This window comes from Macrobrachium rosenbergii, chromosome 27 (assembly GCF_040412425.1).
Source record: "Macrobrachium rosenbergii isolate ZJJX-2024 chromosome 27, ASM4041242v1, whole genome shotgun sequence".
NCBI lineage: Eukaryota > Metazoa > Arthropoda > Malacostraca > Decapoda > Palaemonidae > Macrobrachium > Macrobrachium rosenbergii.
The window spans coordinates 31,750,712-31,767,008 of NC_089767.1; the positions used below are offsets into that span (position 1 = coordinate 31,750,712).

General features: G+C 34.2%; 2 protein-coding genes across 4 annotated transcripts in view; one reads left to right on the forward strand and one right to left on the reverse strand.

The window, feature by feature from the left end:
• LOC136853559 (ciliogenesis and planar polarity effector 2-like) overlaps window positions 1–16,297 on the reverse strand; it is a 136,547-nt gene that overhangs the window by 7,073 nt on the left and 113,177 nt on the right. Inside the window, exons 1-2 of one of the 3 annotated variants that reach the window (XM_067129279.1) lie at window positions 2,394–2,520; window positions 154–240 (exon numbers count right to left, since the gene is read on the reverse strand). In XM_067129279.1, coding sequence (XP_066985380.1) covers window positions 154–238 — 85 coding nt within the window. In that variant the 5' untranslated portion in view covers window positions 239–240; window positions 2,394–2,520. Of the gene's footprint in view, window positions 1–153; window positions 241–2,134; window positions 2,311–2,393; window positions 2,521–16,297 lie in introns of those variants that run through there. The other 2 variants (XM_067129281.1, XM_067129280.1) reach the window with 2 other exon arrangements.
• On the forward strand, window positions 5,908–15,588 carry LOC136853558 (ataxin-10). Its single transcript, XM_067129278.1, has 10 exons — window positions 5,908–6,060; window positions 7,951–8,082; window positions 9,223–9,391; window positions 9,568–9,800; window positions 10,096–10,194; window positions 10,473–10,743; window positions 11,201–11,260; window positions 12,443–12,542; window positions 13,412–13,596; window positions 14,145–15,588. Exons 2-10 carry the CDS (start codon window positions 7,955–7,957, stop codon window positions 14,394–14,396), a joined length of 1,497 nt encoding a protein of 498 aa, XP_066985379.1. The 5' UTR covers window positions 5,908–6,060; window positions 7,951–7,954; the 3' UTR covers window positions 14,397–15,588.

A 16,297-nucleotide genomic window follows, 5' to 3' on the forward strand; every position in this document is an offset into this window, starting at 1 on the left:
TTTTAGTGACCCTAAATTGATCAATTAAATTTAATAATGGTAGCTATTGCAAAGTGATTGGATATTATGGCTTTATAATAAAAGGATAATAATTACAACATTCCTTAATTCTTAAAATAATATATAAACAATACATGAAAGAGGTAAACTCACCAAAAAACTTTCTTTTATTCGTTCCAGGAATAAGGAGCTTCTGTTGATAACCTTTACTCTCCCCAATGGCCCATTCCGGCGCCATGTCTGTAAATACAAAATTATCAAATGCAGTTCGTTTTACTCAAATTTTGCATAATATACCAAGAGAAGTGATGTATTCTAATGACTGGCTGAGCTAAACATCAATAGCTATCCTAGGATGTATATTTTTGACTGATTATGTTGTGATTAATGCATATTACGTCTTTCTGAATGATCCAATGCACTTATTTTCCACTGTGGTTCTACAAATTATCAGATACTTGGGGAAAATGAAAATGCAAAAACAATGATTTGCACCAACAAAAACTGTTAAAAATGCAATAAAGAAATGATAACTTATTAGAAAAATACAGTAAATGGTTCCTGTACTTGAATAGGAATAAAAGTATCATAGTATTACTGCCTAATTTTTATAAAATCTGGGTAATAGCATGCTGCATAATAGTTGCGTATGCATCGTTCTCCTACTCAGCATCACATTAGGTGGTCCAGCTGATGCAAAGCCTACCTGGCCAGGTCAGAGCAAGGCACCCTAGGTAAAGGTTAGGTTAAGATGTATCCTTCTTGAAAGACGTCTTAAGAATTAGGTGAGGCACAGCCTTCCTGACCAGTTTGGAGCATGGCACCCTAGGCTAAGTTTAGGTTAGGATGTACCCTTCTTGAAAGATATCTTAAGAGTGCTTGCAAGGCGACTGAAACCTGCGAGAATAGCCTACCATATGCAACGTTTATGAAACACTTTTCCACTTTTACCAGAATCTTTTCTAGCTAGTAATTTTAGGGATAGGCTACCTTACATGACTTTCAGGGGAGGGGCAGAACCCCTTACCCCTGGCCTAAACTTGCCATACATTAAACACTAAGTCTAATCGATAATAAAACCATGAGGTTCATCATAAGCCTTGCCATCAGAATCCTCATCTCTAAAGTCTTGATGGTTATACCTTATTACCTCGACTACATCTGGATCTAGGCCTAACCTAATCTGGATCACTGGATTAGGCCTAACCCTAATTAAAAATCTAATTTATCATATATTTGCAAATATTTTGGGTAAATTAAGGGTTGTTGAAATAGAAAACAAAATGTAATATAGACTAGTTTGTCCAAAGAATAGTTAGGCCTATTAAGTGAAAACAAACTACCATACAGTTGCAAAATAATTTAGCCTAAGCTAGGTTATAGGTCTACTTCATTCTATGAACGGCAAATTGCTTAAAGAACACTAACAAACACTTATATATTAATAAGAGTAATAATAATAATGGTAAAGCTACAGGGTAACTCCACACTGACTATTACCTTGGAAACTTATTTTCCCTATATTTTTAAAACTGCCAATGAAGGAGGTATTGTTTATTGTCAGTCAATTATTATTAACCTCATATCTATCTAATATGTTTGGGAACCCTTTGAGAACGCAGGGTTTTGGGAATGTTGGGAGAAAGACGGGACCGCCATAATGTTGTAAGGCCCATGGAATGGTTCCACGCATGTGCAAGTCATCAGGGAGCCATATGTTTAAGAAGAGATTGGCCAAAGAAACCTATTATAAAAGAAACTACACGAACCTAACGTACCCTAAACTAATTTAACCTTGCAGGCCGCTACTTAGTCGGGGGTTCCAGACCCCGAACCCCCCGAAACCACTTTTTACCAAAAGCTCCCCTATAACACTGCGCATATACCTGATAGCATTCCAGGATGGTCAGCATACAACTCCTAAGGTTAATTACAGGTTGATTACGGTCGACCGACAAAAAATAACGGCAAATACTTGATAGCCTAAGCAACAAAATACTATAGGAAAAGTCAATTTCCAAGGTAATACCCGATGCGGGGCAACCCCATACTACAACAACAATAACAATAATAATAATAATAATAATAATAATAATAATAATAATAATAATAATAATAATCGAAGGAAGAATACCCTCTTCGAGGCAAGTTTTGTTCAATAAAATGGCTGCATTTTGCGAACTGATTTTATAAATTCAATTCGCAAAATGCTGCCATTTTATTAATTCAATAATAATAATTGGTATGTCTAGTCTAGACTTAAGCCAACATTTCGAGCCGCTCGTCTCCGCTGCCTCAGTTCTCTAGAATGTTTCCCATGAAATAAATATACATTACTTATAATAATTCCTCCATATATATTTTTTGTAATTTCGTAAAATAAATCCACTTACTTTTCGGTTTCTTGAGAGCCAGGGTCACTTATTTTAAAAGTAGATTTGTTAGCAAATAAACTTTTGTTTTTGTTTACTTGAGCTTCCTCCTCTTCTTCTTGAGGTTATGCCTAAAGACGTCACAGATACAATATTGTCATCCATTAGTGAATAAAGTATATATATATATATATATATATATATATATATATATATATATATATATATATATATATATATATATATATATATATATAATTTTAATTCTTAGTTCTGATATATATATATATATTTATGGTTATATATATATATATATATATATATATATATATATATATATATATATATATATAATATGCATATATACAGTTTCTCAAAGGGGTTTGCATGAGTTTTCTGATCAATTCTTGTGAATGATCAAATATATCAGAAATTGTTGCTTATAAATTTCCATTGGAAAGATATATAAATTTTTTTGCTTTGGTAAAAACTTTCAAAATGATACTTTCAGGGAACTACGCTTGTTTTTATAGAGACTGGATAAGGTACATGAACATGTGTAAATGTTTACAGTAGTTTATCATTTTGCTGTAAACCTAAAATGGACATAAATACTTCGATTGTTTTGCCTGATCTCTTGGATGTACCACCTTAGCTTGTCTCGCGGATTCAACATTCTTCTTATCAAGTGGTAATATACAGGCTACTGTAGAGCAAGAGCCCGTGCCAGCACAAGGCTGACTAAATCTAAGTAGTAAGTGGTAATAATGAAAGTGGTACTCGTAATGGTAATTGCTGTATACGTACACTATCAACAGCACTACCATCGCTACTAGTGAAACATAAGCTGATACCATGAAAACTGCCATCAGTACTATTACGAAAACTTATACAAATGGAAAATATATAACTGCTGCTGTCATTAACACTATTATGATACCTGTCAGCCACACTCATAGAATTCAAGGGATAACTGTCAGCCACACTCATAGAATTCAGTTTCCTATAATCAGTGCACATCCTAAATGAGCCATCTGGTTTCTTCACTAACACACATGGGGAGCTGTAATGACTTGAACTGGGTTCTGCTAATCCATGCTGCAACAAATACTCCATTTCTTTCTTCAAAACATCTCGACGAAAAGGTGATAAGAGATATGCTCTCTGTTTAAAAGGTTTTCCATCTTCTCTGATCTTTATCTCATGCTTTGTCAGATCGGTACGCCTAGGTACATCTGCAAAAATTTCAGGGAAACTTCTAATCACTACATTTAATTCACCACTTTGCTCAACACTCAGATGTTTTAATTTATCCTCCAATTTTCCAATATGGAAGAATTGTTCATCTTGCTTTCAGCTCCCAATTCGTAGCCATCATCGTCCTCTGTATATGAGGTTGTCTGTGTTATTGACACTGTTTCAGTTTTCGTCTCTGAGAAGTAAGGTTTCAAAAGATTCACACGCATCTTCCTCTGTCGTTTCCTTCTTCCTGGTGTTTCAATCACATAAGTTCGATCACTTAACTTCTCTATTATTCTATAAGGACCTTGAAACTTATTGGTAAGAGGAAATCTTTTCACTGGCAAGGACACCAGAACTTGCTGTCCTACACTCAAGCTTCTTAGCTTAGTCTTAGCATCATATCTCCTTTTCATTTTCTCTTGACTTATTTTAAGATTTTCTGAAGAGAATTTTCTAATTTCTTTTAACATTTTCATCAAATTCTTCACATATTCTCCTTGGATTTCCTCTTGATTTTCTTCCCAATTTTCTGTAAGAATCTTCGATGGGCCTCTCACGTCTCGGCCAAAAATCATCTGATTAGGTGAACATCACACACTTTCTTGAGAAGCATTCTCTACCTCAAACAACATCAAGGGTAAACCAGCATCCCATTCTTTTCCTGACTCATAACAGTAGTTAGTTAACATACTTTTCAATGTCTGGTGGAATATTTCCAAGGCTCCTTGAGTCTGGATAATAAGAAGTTTATAACTGTTATATATATATATATATATATATATATATATATATATATACTGTATATATATATATATATAAATAATATATATATATATATATATATATATATATATATATATATATATATATATATATATATATATATACTGTGTATATATATATATATATATATATATATATATATATATATATATATATATATATATATATATATTATACATATGTACTGTATATATGCATATGTGTATATATATACATATATATATATATATGTATGTATGTATAGGTATATATACTTATATATACATATGTAAGGAAGGTACTGAGTGACATACTGGCTAGGTGTTGTCTAGTTTATTGGTGGTTCCTTACTGAACGAATGTACATTGTTGTTTCAGATTTAGCTGGCCTTGTGCCAGCACGGGCTCTTGCTCCTAGAGCAGCCCGTAACGAATGTACAGAATCTTTGAAGCTGTTATTGGCTGGTGCGAGCCGCAATGTAGTTTCTACGCACAGACAAGGCAAAACAGAGATTATGTTTCGGACACCTGTGCTTGTCAACAGACAAACAGATGGCGATTGTGAGAGGCATAATAAACGTACAATGATAAAACATAAATCAATGGAAAGGCCAGGAAATTCCACATTTGGACATTTGCATGAGATTCGAGACAGATTAACGAATACACTGCAGTAGCATAATATATGTGAAATGACAAGACGTTTGGCGTCTTCACAAACAGAAACATACAATACGTACAGTTTGACACAGAAGATTCGGTGGAACATTATGAGTACATGATCGGAATGCTTGCATGGCAATGCAAGTAGTGGTGATTGTACATGAATCGAGACAACAATGGTTAGAGAGAAACAGACAGGAATTTTGTATGGTAGAAGGTGCATTGCTATTTTACGGGCTGCTCTAGGAGCAAGAGCCCGTGCTGGCACAAGGCCAGCTAAATCTAAAACAACAACGGGATGCTTTGTCGTCTTGTTTTGTCCGATGGATGACTCACACACACGTGTGCATGTAGGACCGCCATGTGGTCCCTTACTCATACACATATGTGTGGGTGTGTATTATACACGCACACATTATATATATATATATATATATATATATATATATATATATATATATATATATATATATATATATATATGCCTACATTCTACATACACGTAGAACAAATTTTTTAAATTAAAATTTCGTACCATACAGTGTGTTTATGTACCAATATAAACTGCGTAAGAAAAATTATTTACATTTTCATGCATGTATAATTTTAAATAGAATCAATATCAGTCTTTCATTAAATTACAAGATACTTTATTCTGCTGTGAAATGATTCCCAAGAACATGTGCAAATGTAAAATTCTTCCGTCGATGATGAAACTAAAGTCATAATTTTACCTTTACTTTTTTATTGTTTCCTATGAATATGATAAAATTACTGAACCACAAAGAAACCAATACAATTAATGATCCTCATTCGCACTAAGCTACTGAGATTAGTCTACAAGAAATAAATAAATAAAAAAATACTTAAAACCTTGTATTTGTTGCAGTAGACCCATGTTCGAGCGTTGCAAAGAGCCGTTATAACTCCAGCGGCTTCCAATTACTACTACTATCCCTAATTCAACTTGAATCTCTACAGTCTTGTGTTCCGTCTTCCTGTCATATATTGGAGTTTTAGAGGTAAAATTATGACACTAGAGACGATTATATTATGATATATGGTAGTATACATGTCTATATAGCGTATGTCTGTCAATTGTCTATAATATTGGGTTAGCCTGGCTAGGCTAAGGCAGACTAGTAGCCTAACCTAGGCTAGCCCTGTATTATATCCCAGACCCCATAAGTTGATTGTTTATCATATATGTATTCTTTTATATCTTTTCAATTCATCAAATTGAACTTCTTCTATAACACATGTCATCCTGTTAAATACTTTGCTTGGGGTCACATAGGCTAAGGGTCAAATTGAATGTGACACCCTTTTCCTATATTAGGTTAGGTTAAGATAGGTATGTTAGGATGTATCCTTATGAATGTGATATCCTTAGCAATAGATGCTGTTATCAAAACGATCTGCAGTCAAATGTTTGATATTCTGGAAAATGCACAAGGGTCAGATCAGATGTGATACCCCATTCCTTATTAGGCTAATGTGGAGTCCTTATCCTTATTAATGTGGTGTTCTTAGTAATAGAATACGTTATCAAAACCATCTGCAGTCAAATGTTCAATATTGTGGGAAGCGCTCAAAGACGGCAATGTTTCGGAATAGCCTAGGCTATGTCTGTCATGTTTATGACTCATTGCTGCATAACCTATGAACCATATATGAACAAATAATAATGTAATAATTGCACTGCATATGATTTTGCCTGTATTTTGGGCAAAAAATTTAATTGGAAGGCAGATTACCTTAAACTTTTGATGATAGGATAGGCTAGGCTATGCAAAACATCAATAACTCGGCTATTGCAAAATCCCCATAGTCCAAGCGTTCCTCTATGCTGTGTTATTCTCTATGCCAGACCTATGGTATTCCCTAGTCTAGGCCCAAATAACATGACTAACAAGACCTAAAGAGGGTCTTTGTGTAGAGCTCAGGCTTTACTAGGCTACTTGCCGTGGTAGGCAGAGGTTTGAATAAGCTTGGCTAGGCTATCTATCTGATTCGGACGATATGATTATGCTAGGCTTATGTGAGGCACTGGCCTTATACTACCTTTCTGTACTATCATTTATTTGTAATTAAAGAACAGCAAATGCTATATTATCATTTATTTACAGTTAAAGAACAGCAAATGCTGTACTATCATTTATTTATATTAACAGAACAGCAGATACTTTACTAGCATTTGTTTTTAGTTAAAGAATAGCAAATGCTCTCTTTAAAGGCCTTGGCAAACTAGCTGCTAGCAGATGTACAGTAATAGCTACACCTCTCATAGGCTAATCATGCTTTGGCATTGGCTGCCTATAGGCGGCATATGCTATAATAATAGATAATTATTTGGAAATGAACTAAATTATCTGTGACTGTTGCTATTATGCATAGTAACACTACTAACACGGCTAAATTTACACAAAGTTGATTTATATGACCATTTTTAACCAGCGCACTTAAGCTAACGGCTGTAGAGGACAGCATATGATGGCATAACACAGTCATAGTGTAGATAGGAAATATCAATATGGAAATGCCAATTTTGTATGTCAGCTTATTAAATTGTCAATTAGCAGTGGGTTGTAGTGGTAGGAGAGTGGCAGACACTGGAAGTTTCTTGGTGAGCTTTGTGGCCTATTTGTGTTTTAAATATTTGCTGTGGTGTTATTTTGAGTGAAAAATAATTTTTCAAAATCCATTTATGTATTTATTTATTGTTTTTGTAGTAATATATGTCTGAACTTGAGATGATGCATTTTCCCTACCAGCACACTGACATTGGTACCAGCTTCCTAAATGAACTACAAACTGCTCATTATTCATGGAAACTAATAATAGCATCATTTTTAGCATCTGTTGTTAGGATCTTTATTTAAAATATTTAAAAATTTATCTTTCTTTTTCAGCATCATGTCTTCTGATCCACAAATTATTTTGGAGCTTTCAAAAGAGGCCCTTGCTCAGCATAACCTTGCTTCTCTGGAGGAATGTATCACAAAACTGGAACTGATTCGTGAAAAACTGTCAAACATAGACAGGTAAGGTATTTGATTTGTTTCAAGGGAAATCCATTACTTTACAACAATCTCAGTCTACTATAGCCTACTCCCTAGACAAGTTCTTACAAGAAAAACACCATCTCATTATGTCTAGGACAAGTGATTTTAAAACACCACCTCATTATGTCTAGGACAAGTGATTTTTAACGCTTATGTGAATACTATACCAGTAAATCTAAGACATCAAATATCAAGATTAGAAGCCATGAAATTCCATTAAGTTTGCCTCTTGGAGATTCTCACTAACTTTAATATGACTTTACCTCAAGAGATCTGACTGTGCAATTTTATTTCAGTTCTGACTCATAAAAGTATAAATATGTATTTTACTGGCCCTATTGTAGTTGCATACCAGCTTTAACACCATATTCTTTGGAAGCTTGAATTTCAGGTCAGTGGCCCCTGTAGGCTTGTTCCATATGAGTAGAGGTTTGTATTCTGAATAATAATAATAATAATAATAATAATAATAATAATAATAATAATAATAATAATAATAATAATAATAATAATAATAACACTGCAAGAGAGGGGTGTTTCAGACTTATTTTCCTAATTATTTTTCTTTAATCACATAAGGACATTGAAAACTTGCAACATTTGTCAATACTGTACAATGACCATCAGAATGTTTGGATGGCTGCAGAGCTTTTACATATACTGTGCAGACACTTTCTTCTAGTAATTAAATCTAATTGTCTTACGAGAAAGATTTTGAACTTATCTCCCAGCAAGTGAACTTCAGTACTAGTGTGAACACTTCTGTTGTGCATTTGCCACAAATGGGGTTTTTCAAAAGTTTTCTTTATGCTTAAAAACCAGTTTGGCTCTAACGAATCTAAATAAAGGTTGTACACTACATAGTAAACTGTAATTTAGGATAACTTGATGCTTAAATTATTATCATTATTCAGAAGATGAACTCTATTCATATGGAACAAGCCCATGGGGGTCATTAACTTGAAATTCAAGCCTCCAAAGAGTATGGTGTTCATTAGGAAGAAGTAAGATGAGGTAAAGGGAAATACAGAAATTCAACTTAGGCATGGAAAAGTAGTTGTAAATTATTTTGGGTCAGTATTCATGTCTTTTCAAGCAAAGTTTTGTCACTTCTTACAGGAATAAACTGGACTCAGAAATAATATGGAATTTATGTGGTATAATAAACAGTGAGATTAGTAAGTGGACAGAAGAATGCTTACCTTCTTCAAATAGCCTTGAAGTACCTACGCAAGCTTTGTTTTGTTTACGAAATACATTCGTCAACTGTTCATCAGTACAACTCATGGTAAGGTAGATTAGTTTATGTACTTTGAAAATATGTAGTGACTTTTAAATTCAGTGTAACAAAAAGATAAAAATTCCTAGAAGCAGGAGATAATTATTCAATACTTTTTTTTGAAAGGATTGTGTTTAAGTGGTTTGAAAATACACATTCTGATAACTTTCCTGAAATCTCAACAGGTAGCAGAGACAGACGAACTTCGTAATGTGGTATTGGCAATTATAAAGTGGGTGTTCCTTTCTAAGCATGGAAGATTGAAAGAAGTATGTGATTTAGAAGAGAGCCAGCAATCAGGCAATAGTAGTGGGCTTTCTGAGTTGGCCAAAGCCTCCATTACCTGTTTAGGAAACTTAGTCGCTGCCAACACGTCCACACGAAGGATCATGTGGCCTTATTTACTGCCATTATTAAGGTCAGTGTTGCACAGTTGTTTTATATATTTATGGAGTATAAAAACTGGAGTGGCGTAAATTTCCTGTGCCAATATACAGAGAACTGTATGTTTGCGATATGAGAGAGGGTGAAACTGACATAGGATTGTAAAAGTTGGGAGGACATTTACAACTCAGTTTTATTTCCTCACACTGCTCAAGTTACATGGAAATTTCTTTTGCTTTCCTTTCAAAATTATTATTGACTTGCTCCATTGTATTATTAATTATTTGAATCAAAGTTATTTTATATATTATTTTTTAATTATTTTTCAGATCATTGTTACAGTATCATGAGGAGACTATATCATATCTAGCATGCATGGTAATTTTTAATTGCCTTTTGGAGGAAGACCTCAAGAAAAAATTATGCAGGTAGGGGAAATTTGACATTTTCAGAAAAATTGCTATGCAAGTATACATTACATATGTTTTAAAACAAACCCACCACTTTACCATTCCTTCTTGTGCATCCGTTACAATTCAGACAAACTCTGATAACAGTAGAAGAGTTATTTTACCTGGCTGGCTGTTAGCAGACTAGCTCTCTAGAATTTTAATAGAATGACTGTAGTTATATCATAAGTGTAAAGCTGCAATTAAAAAAAAACAAATAAAATTAAGAACTGTCTTTCCTTTTTATTTTTCTTCAGCTGCAGTGATGTGGACAATATTATCTGTGATATGCTGAGCCTTTATATGGGAGGAGAATGTAGTAGTGAAAAGACATCGTGCTTTGTCTTGTATAATCTTGAACTGATGTTGTGCTGTGACAGTAGAGTGAGCGGTGTTTGGAATCTCTTATCTGTGAATCAACAAATGTTGTTGCTGGATATTTTAAGCAACATTGTAGAGGGGAAGTCCGGCTCAAAATGTGGATCTTTGCCCCCTTTGTCGGTCAATTTTTTAACCACCATGTTCAAGGTTAGTGGTGTATGTTGTTACAGAGTTTTAAATCCAAATAACTAAGTTTATCTCCTTCCACTTAGTTTTTGTGATAACCAAAAAATCTAATCAGCTTAAACTCAGCTTATTTGCATTGTGCTTTGTAGTTTTGTCAGTGACATTAACCTAATTATGCCTGAATGTTGCCACGACTACTGTAGAGTATATGTAAGTCACTGGATGACATTTTAGGATATAAATTTGCAAGCACTACACAAGGAATATCATTCTATATATGAATAGAATCGTAAAGGCTGTGTTCTGTTAAATTTTATGGATTTACAGCAATTCTGCATCCTTAGACATTGTCTAAAATCAAGTTTTCATGGTCATCTTATTTTTTACCCTCAATAGTAAATATATCTGCCATTTGTCTGTTTTAATAATCCAAAATATCACAATGAGAATAATTTCATTAAATATTATTCTTTTCCAGAATAGGGCAGATAAGATACTACGCACTTACACAAATGATTCTGAGGATGACAGTGCCATGGTGAGATTAAAAGTTGTTTTAAAACCTATATTCAAAGTTTAATCTGAATTTCCTTCATGTCATAACAATAGTTCTCAAAATCTACATCTGAGCTGCTTTTTGGGTGTGCTATTTACTTGTACATAACAATTATAAGTGCTTTATGATATACTTTCGGATAAAACAATTGCAAGTGGGTAATTTCCTTATTGGAAAGAAAATTGTTTTTACACATGAATACTTACAGTGCCATGTTTTTTAGAGCCTCGATGGCCAAGTCGGTAAGAACAGCAGCCTCAGACTTCTTAGAGGTCTGTGGCGCGGGTTCAAATCCGCAGCTGACCGGTCAGAGGGGCAGACACGTTGCTATCCATGTAGACACCCTGGGATTATGTATGTAATCAACGGGTAGGTTTGCTTAAAAGCAAATGAGTGTTACAGACTAATACACACACAAACAAAGCCACTCCAACATCTAAAAACATAACAGACACCTCACACGTCTCGACTGTCGACCTAACCACGCAACAACTCCTCGCTACTGGGAGAAAGGGCGCTGGTGACTGGTACAATACATGTACAGTACATACGCTACTGGGGTCTAAGCGATGACAGGCAGGGCAGCCGATTGAGACTACAAAGTCTACCCCAAAGCCAAGTCAAAGTCCTTCAAAAGAAGGCATCGTGCTTACCCCATACAAATGGAAAAAAAGCACGTTAAAGAAGAAGACGACTTACAGTGCCCTGTTTTTGTCATCACAATATATTGTATCGTAAAGGTACTTACAACACTACATTGATTTTGTAATAGATGAGAAATCTTTAGCATATGTGTAAAGTACAAAAGAGGTAAAATACTTTGACAACAAAATTGGGAATTTTTTTTTTTAATTTAATTTGACTTATTTTTGTGATATTGCTGCAAGTACTTGGCACCTCTCATGTCTTATAAATGGAAATTACACTGGGATTTATCTTTATGTGTACCTGGGAAAGCTACAAAGAGACTTTTCATGATTCTCTAATATTTATTATTTGTATAAACAACTTTGAATCTGAGAAGTATTTTTCAGCAATTCTCTTTGCTGTAATAAATGTGCATTTAGTTGTTTCATAAGCCATAGATACCTGTATATTCTGTGTATATTCCAGAATTTAGTTAGATTCAGTGTAAATCATTCAGCGCCCTTTTTTTTTTTCCAGGTCGTGACAAAACTCCTGTCGTTTATTTGTTTGTTAGGAGCGTCTGAATACTGGGGTCCAACACTAAAAGAAGACAAGAGCCTTCTGATTACGACTGTGTGTACGTGTGTCTGTTTTAAGGAGCTGAGTTGCCAATCTATACTGAGAATTAAACTTCTTTCATTCATACTTCACAATTCCCTGTAGGGGGTAGTGCTGTTGGTGTAACCTCAAGCATTGCACTGTAGGCATTACTTAGGGTTCTTTGCAGTGTCCTTTAAGCCCCTGCTGCAACCCCTTTCATTCCGTTTACTGTACCACCGTTCATATTCTCTCTCTTCCATCTTCCTTCCACCCTCTCCTAACCATGTTTCACAGTGCAATTGCAAGGTTTTCGTCCTGTTACACCTTTAAAACATTTTTACTCTCAATTTCCCTTACAGCACCTAATGACCTCATTGATCCCAGCACTTGGCCGTCAGCCAAAATTTTATATTCCATTCCATTCCATTCCGACTTCACAATTTAAATCATGAAAATTCTGAGGTTTTGCCTTATTCAGGGTATAAGAGTAATGTCATGATAGCTATCTTCCATTCAATGTACTTCCTTTCATGCTGTTACATTGTGTAAAGTAAAGCAGTGCTATTTCTGTATTCATTCTCTTTGCTGCAAGCTTGTCTTAATGACTTCAGTGAGAGGTACCATTTGTGTCTTTCTACCTTTTCAAAAAAAAGTGTTCATAACTTTTGACATTTCCTGTCTCAAAAATTTTCGAAATCTTTCATGAATTGCCTCAATTATATACAGTAAATTTTCTAAAATTATTTATGTTAGTCTTTTGATCTTTAATTCTTTAGTTGTCGTGGTTTCCAAGAAAAAAGCAATAATCATCAAATGTGAAAGAGAAACATAAACACTTTCATTAAAAATAAGAGGAACAGAATCTATGTACTGAAAGTGTTTTATAGCTTAAGAATTTCTTTTCAGCACTGTTGCAGTGCATGAATGAAATTGGAAATGTTGAAGGCAACGAGTTTTCTAGAATGAGCCTGGATGACTTGGCTGACGAGCAGAAAGCGAAAGCAGAGAATCATCCAGCATACGGCTTTAAACGCGATCTCATAAGGCTTATCGCCAGCCTTGTGTACAGACACAAAGCTAATCAGGATCAAGTAAGTAATTATTTAAGTTTTAGAGCTTCACAAAATCATTTGTACAAAGATTTTACATGAAAATCTTACAGTATTTCTGTATGCATTACATTTTTCAAAGCAGTATGTGGCAAAATCCCTCCTGAATTTATTTTCCTCTATGCCTTTATTAGCCATTATTAAGAATCTGAATTGTCACATATGTGAATTACAATACTCGTTCTGTAAGGCACCATAAAGTATTTATACAGTACATAGTTGCTGAGCAGTTTTTTCAAACCATTATGTAGCAAAATCCTTTTGTGAGTTATTTATATTGCATGTGTGCCTTTAGTAGCCATTATTAAGAATCTGATTTGTGTCACTTACATGATTTACAATACTCTTTCTGTAAGGCATCATAAAGTATTTCTATATATAGTACATAGTTGCTTAGCAGTCTTTAAAACTATCATGTGGCAAAGTCCTTTCTTGTTGTTATTTTTCCTTTAAGCCTTAGGTAGCCATTATTAAGAATTTGATTTGTGTTATTTATGTGAATTACAGTACTTGTTCTCTATCCTTACCAGGTTCGAGACATGGGCGGCATAACCTTGATACTAGAGAGCTCACAGTTCGATGCCAGGAATCCTGGCATAAAAGAAGTATCGATATACGCCATCAGGAACCTCTTGGAGGATAACTTGGAAAACCAGGAGGTCGTGAAAAATCTTGAATACAAAGGCGATGCAGAAAGCCAAGGGATGCAGCTGACTTGTGCAAATGGCATGGTGGTTGTACACAAGGCTAATTCATCAGGCAATGACGAGTCAAATCAGTGAATGATTTCGTATGTTCTTGAGTGTTTTTGCAAAACTGATTTGTCTAGATTCACTTGGCTCTTGTTAAACATGCTTTTGTTGATATATTTTTAATGTTATTGTCACTGAATATTCACAGAGTTGATGCATTTGGTATTAATTTTGACTGAGCCTTGTAACTTATTGGAAATATTGATATACACCACCAGGAACCTCTTGGAGGATAACTTGGAAAACCAGGAGGTTGTGAAAAATCTCGAATACAAAGACAATGTAGAAAGCCAGGGGATGCAGCTGACTCATGCAAACGGCATAGTGGCCATACACAAGGCTAATTCATCAGGTGATGAGGAGTCAAATCAGTGAATGATTTTGTATTTTCTTGAAGAGTGGTTTTGCAAAATCGATTTGTCTAGATTCACTTGGCTCTTGTTAAAAATGCTTTTGTTGATATATTTTTAATAATGTTGTCACTGAGTATTCACAGAATTGATGCATTTAGTATTAATTTTTATTGATCCTGGTAACTTTTATTGGACAATCTGTAGAAAGATCATTATATAAAAAAATAATTTTTTTCTCAAAATCAAACCAAAATTCAACTGCTGCAAAGAAGGTTCAGGTTTAATACGATTAATTATTAAAAACAGTAATTTCAGGACCTGTTTCAACTGAACTAATCATTATAATTATAAAGGCATATAGTAACTTGATGCTACAAACATTCTTAGATTAATACACAATTGTATATACATGTATTATCTGACTGTTATAAAAAATGTAGCTTGTGGACATAATATCTTCATGTGCAACAAAAATTTGGAGTAAGTGTGAAGTCTTTAAAAGCATATATTTACTTTCTGAGTTTGTCTGCTAGGTGGAGTTCCCCATGGGGAGATACTGCGTAAGGTATGTCATGTTTGGTCCGCTGTCCAAAAATATCTTTGCAATGTTCCTTTGACCTGAGCAGTGTTGCATTCTGCCTTTTACTGGATGTCCTTCCTGTTAGTCTCTCTCTCTCTCTTTCTCCTTTTAAATTGTGTGAGACTTGAACTTCTGATGTCAGTTGCATAATTTTTGCTTAAGCAGCCATTCCTATTGTGAACATAAACAGGTTTCATATGCTTTCATATACCTGTGACAAATATGTTAAGATTGTTTTCAGAGCTTTGATATGGATTTTTTATTTTCGTGTAATAAAAATTCAACATGCTGAGAATGTTTCAATTAGTTCTGCAGAGAATAAAATCCATTGATTTTGATATTACAGACCCTTACAGTATTTCATAACTTGAGTAATAAATACTGTTTAATCAAATGAATTATACTATCACTAATGGTAACTGTACCGTAACATAACATGCTTCTTGTTATAAACAGAGTGAAGTAAATCTATGATCAGCAGATTAGTAAACATTCTTGCCCCTGTATCTGATTAACATAATTGTAAATTAAAACTTTTCAAAGTTCCTATGCTAGGCCTATTCTTGGCTAGAATATTTTCAGTTATCAAAAGGTTTAAGTGCCGTTTCTTGAAAATGGCTGAATGTTTCGGCAGTCTTCTAGAGAAAAAATAGCTAACAATTCCTTTTTATGAAACTAACAAAAAGAGTCAATGGAAATGCTTTCTTCAAGCAACCCTAAAAAGAAATTACATTATAGGCCTAATGTTTAAAGCATAATACAGTACTGTACCTTTTTATGAATTATGTGGTCAACTAAGAAACTTTTATGGTCTGTCTGGCAAAAATTCACTGGAAATACCCTTATACCAATAGCTATTTTGTATAAAAAATCTTCGAAAACTAAAGCAATAAGGACAATGTAAGCCTACTACGACAAACATCATCTGCATTCTTAATTAAACTTGGCTTACTTTACTTTGCTGCTCCAAACAATGTCATTTCTAGTATCAAAATACT

What these genes read in the sequence shown, in the direction of transcription:
- LOC136853558 (XM_067129278.1), top strand. Translation starts at nt 7,955, where the DNA reads ATGTCTTCTGATCCACAAATTATTTTGGAGCTTTCAAAAGAGGCCCTT. An exon ending in CTGAGGATGACAGTGCCATG is followed by an intron (nt 11,261 to 12,442) that starts GTGAGATTAAAA and finishes TTTTTTTTCCAG; the next exon opens with GTCGTGACAAAACTCCTGTC. An exon ending in CCTTCTGATTACGACTGTGT is followed by an intron (nt 12,543 to 13,411) that starts GTACGTGTGTCT and finishes ATTTCTTTTCAG; the next exon opens with CACTGTTGCAGTGCATGAAT.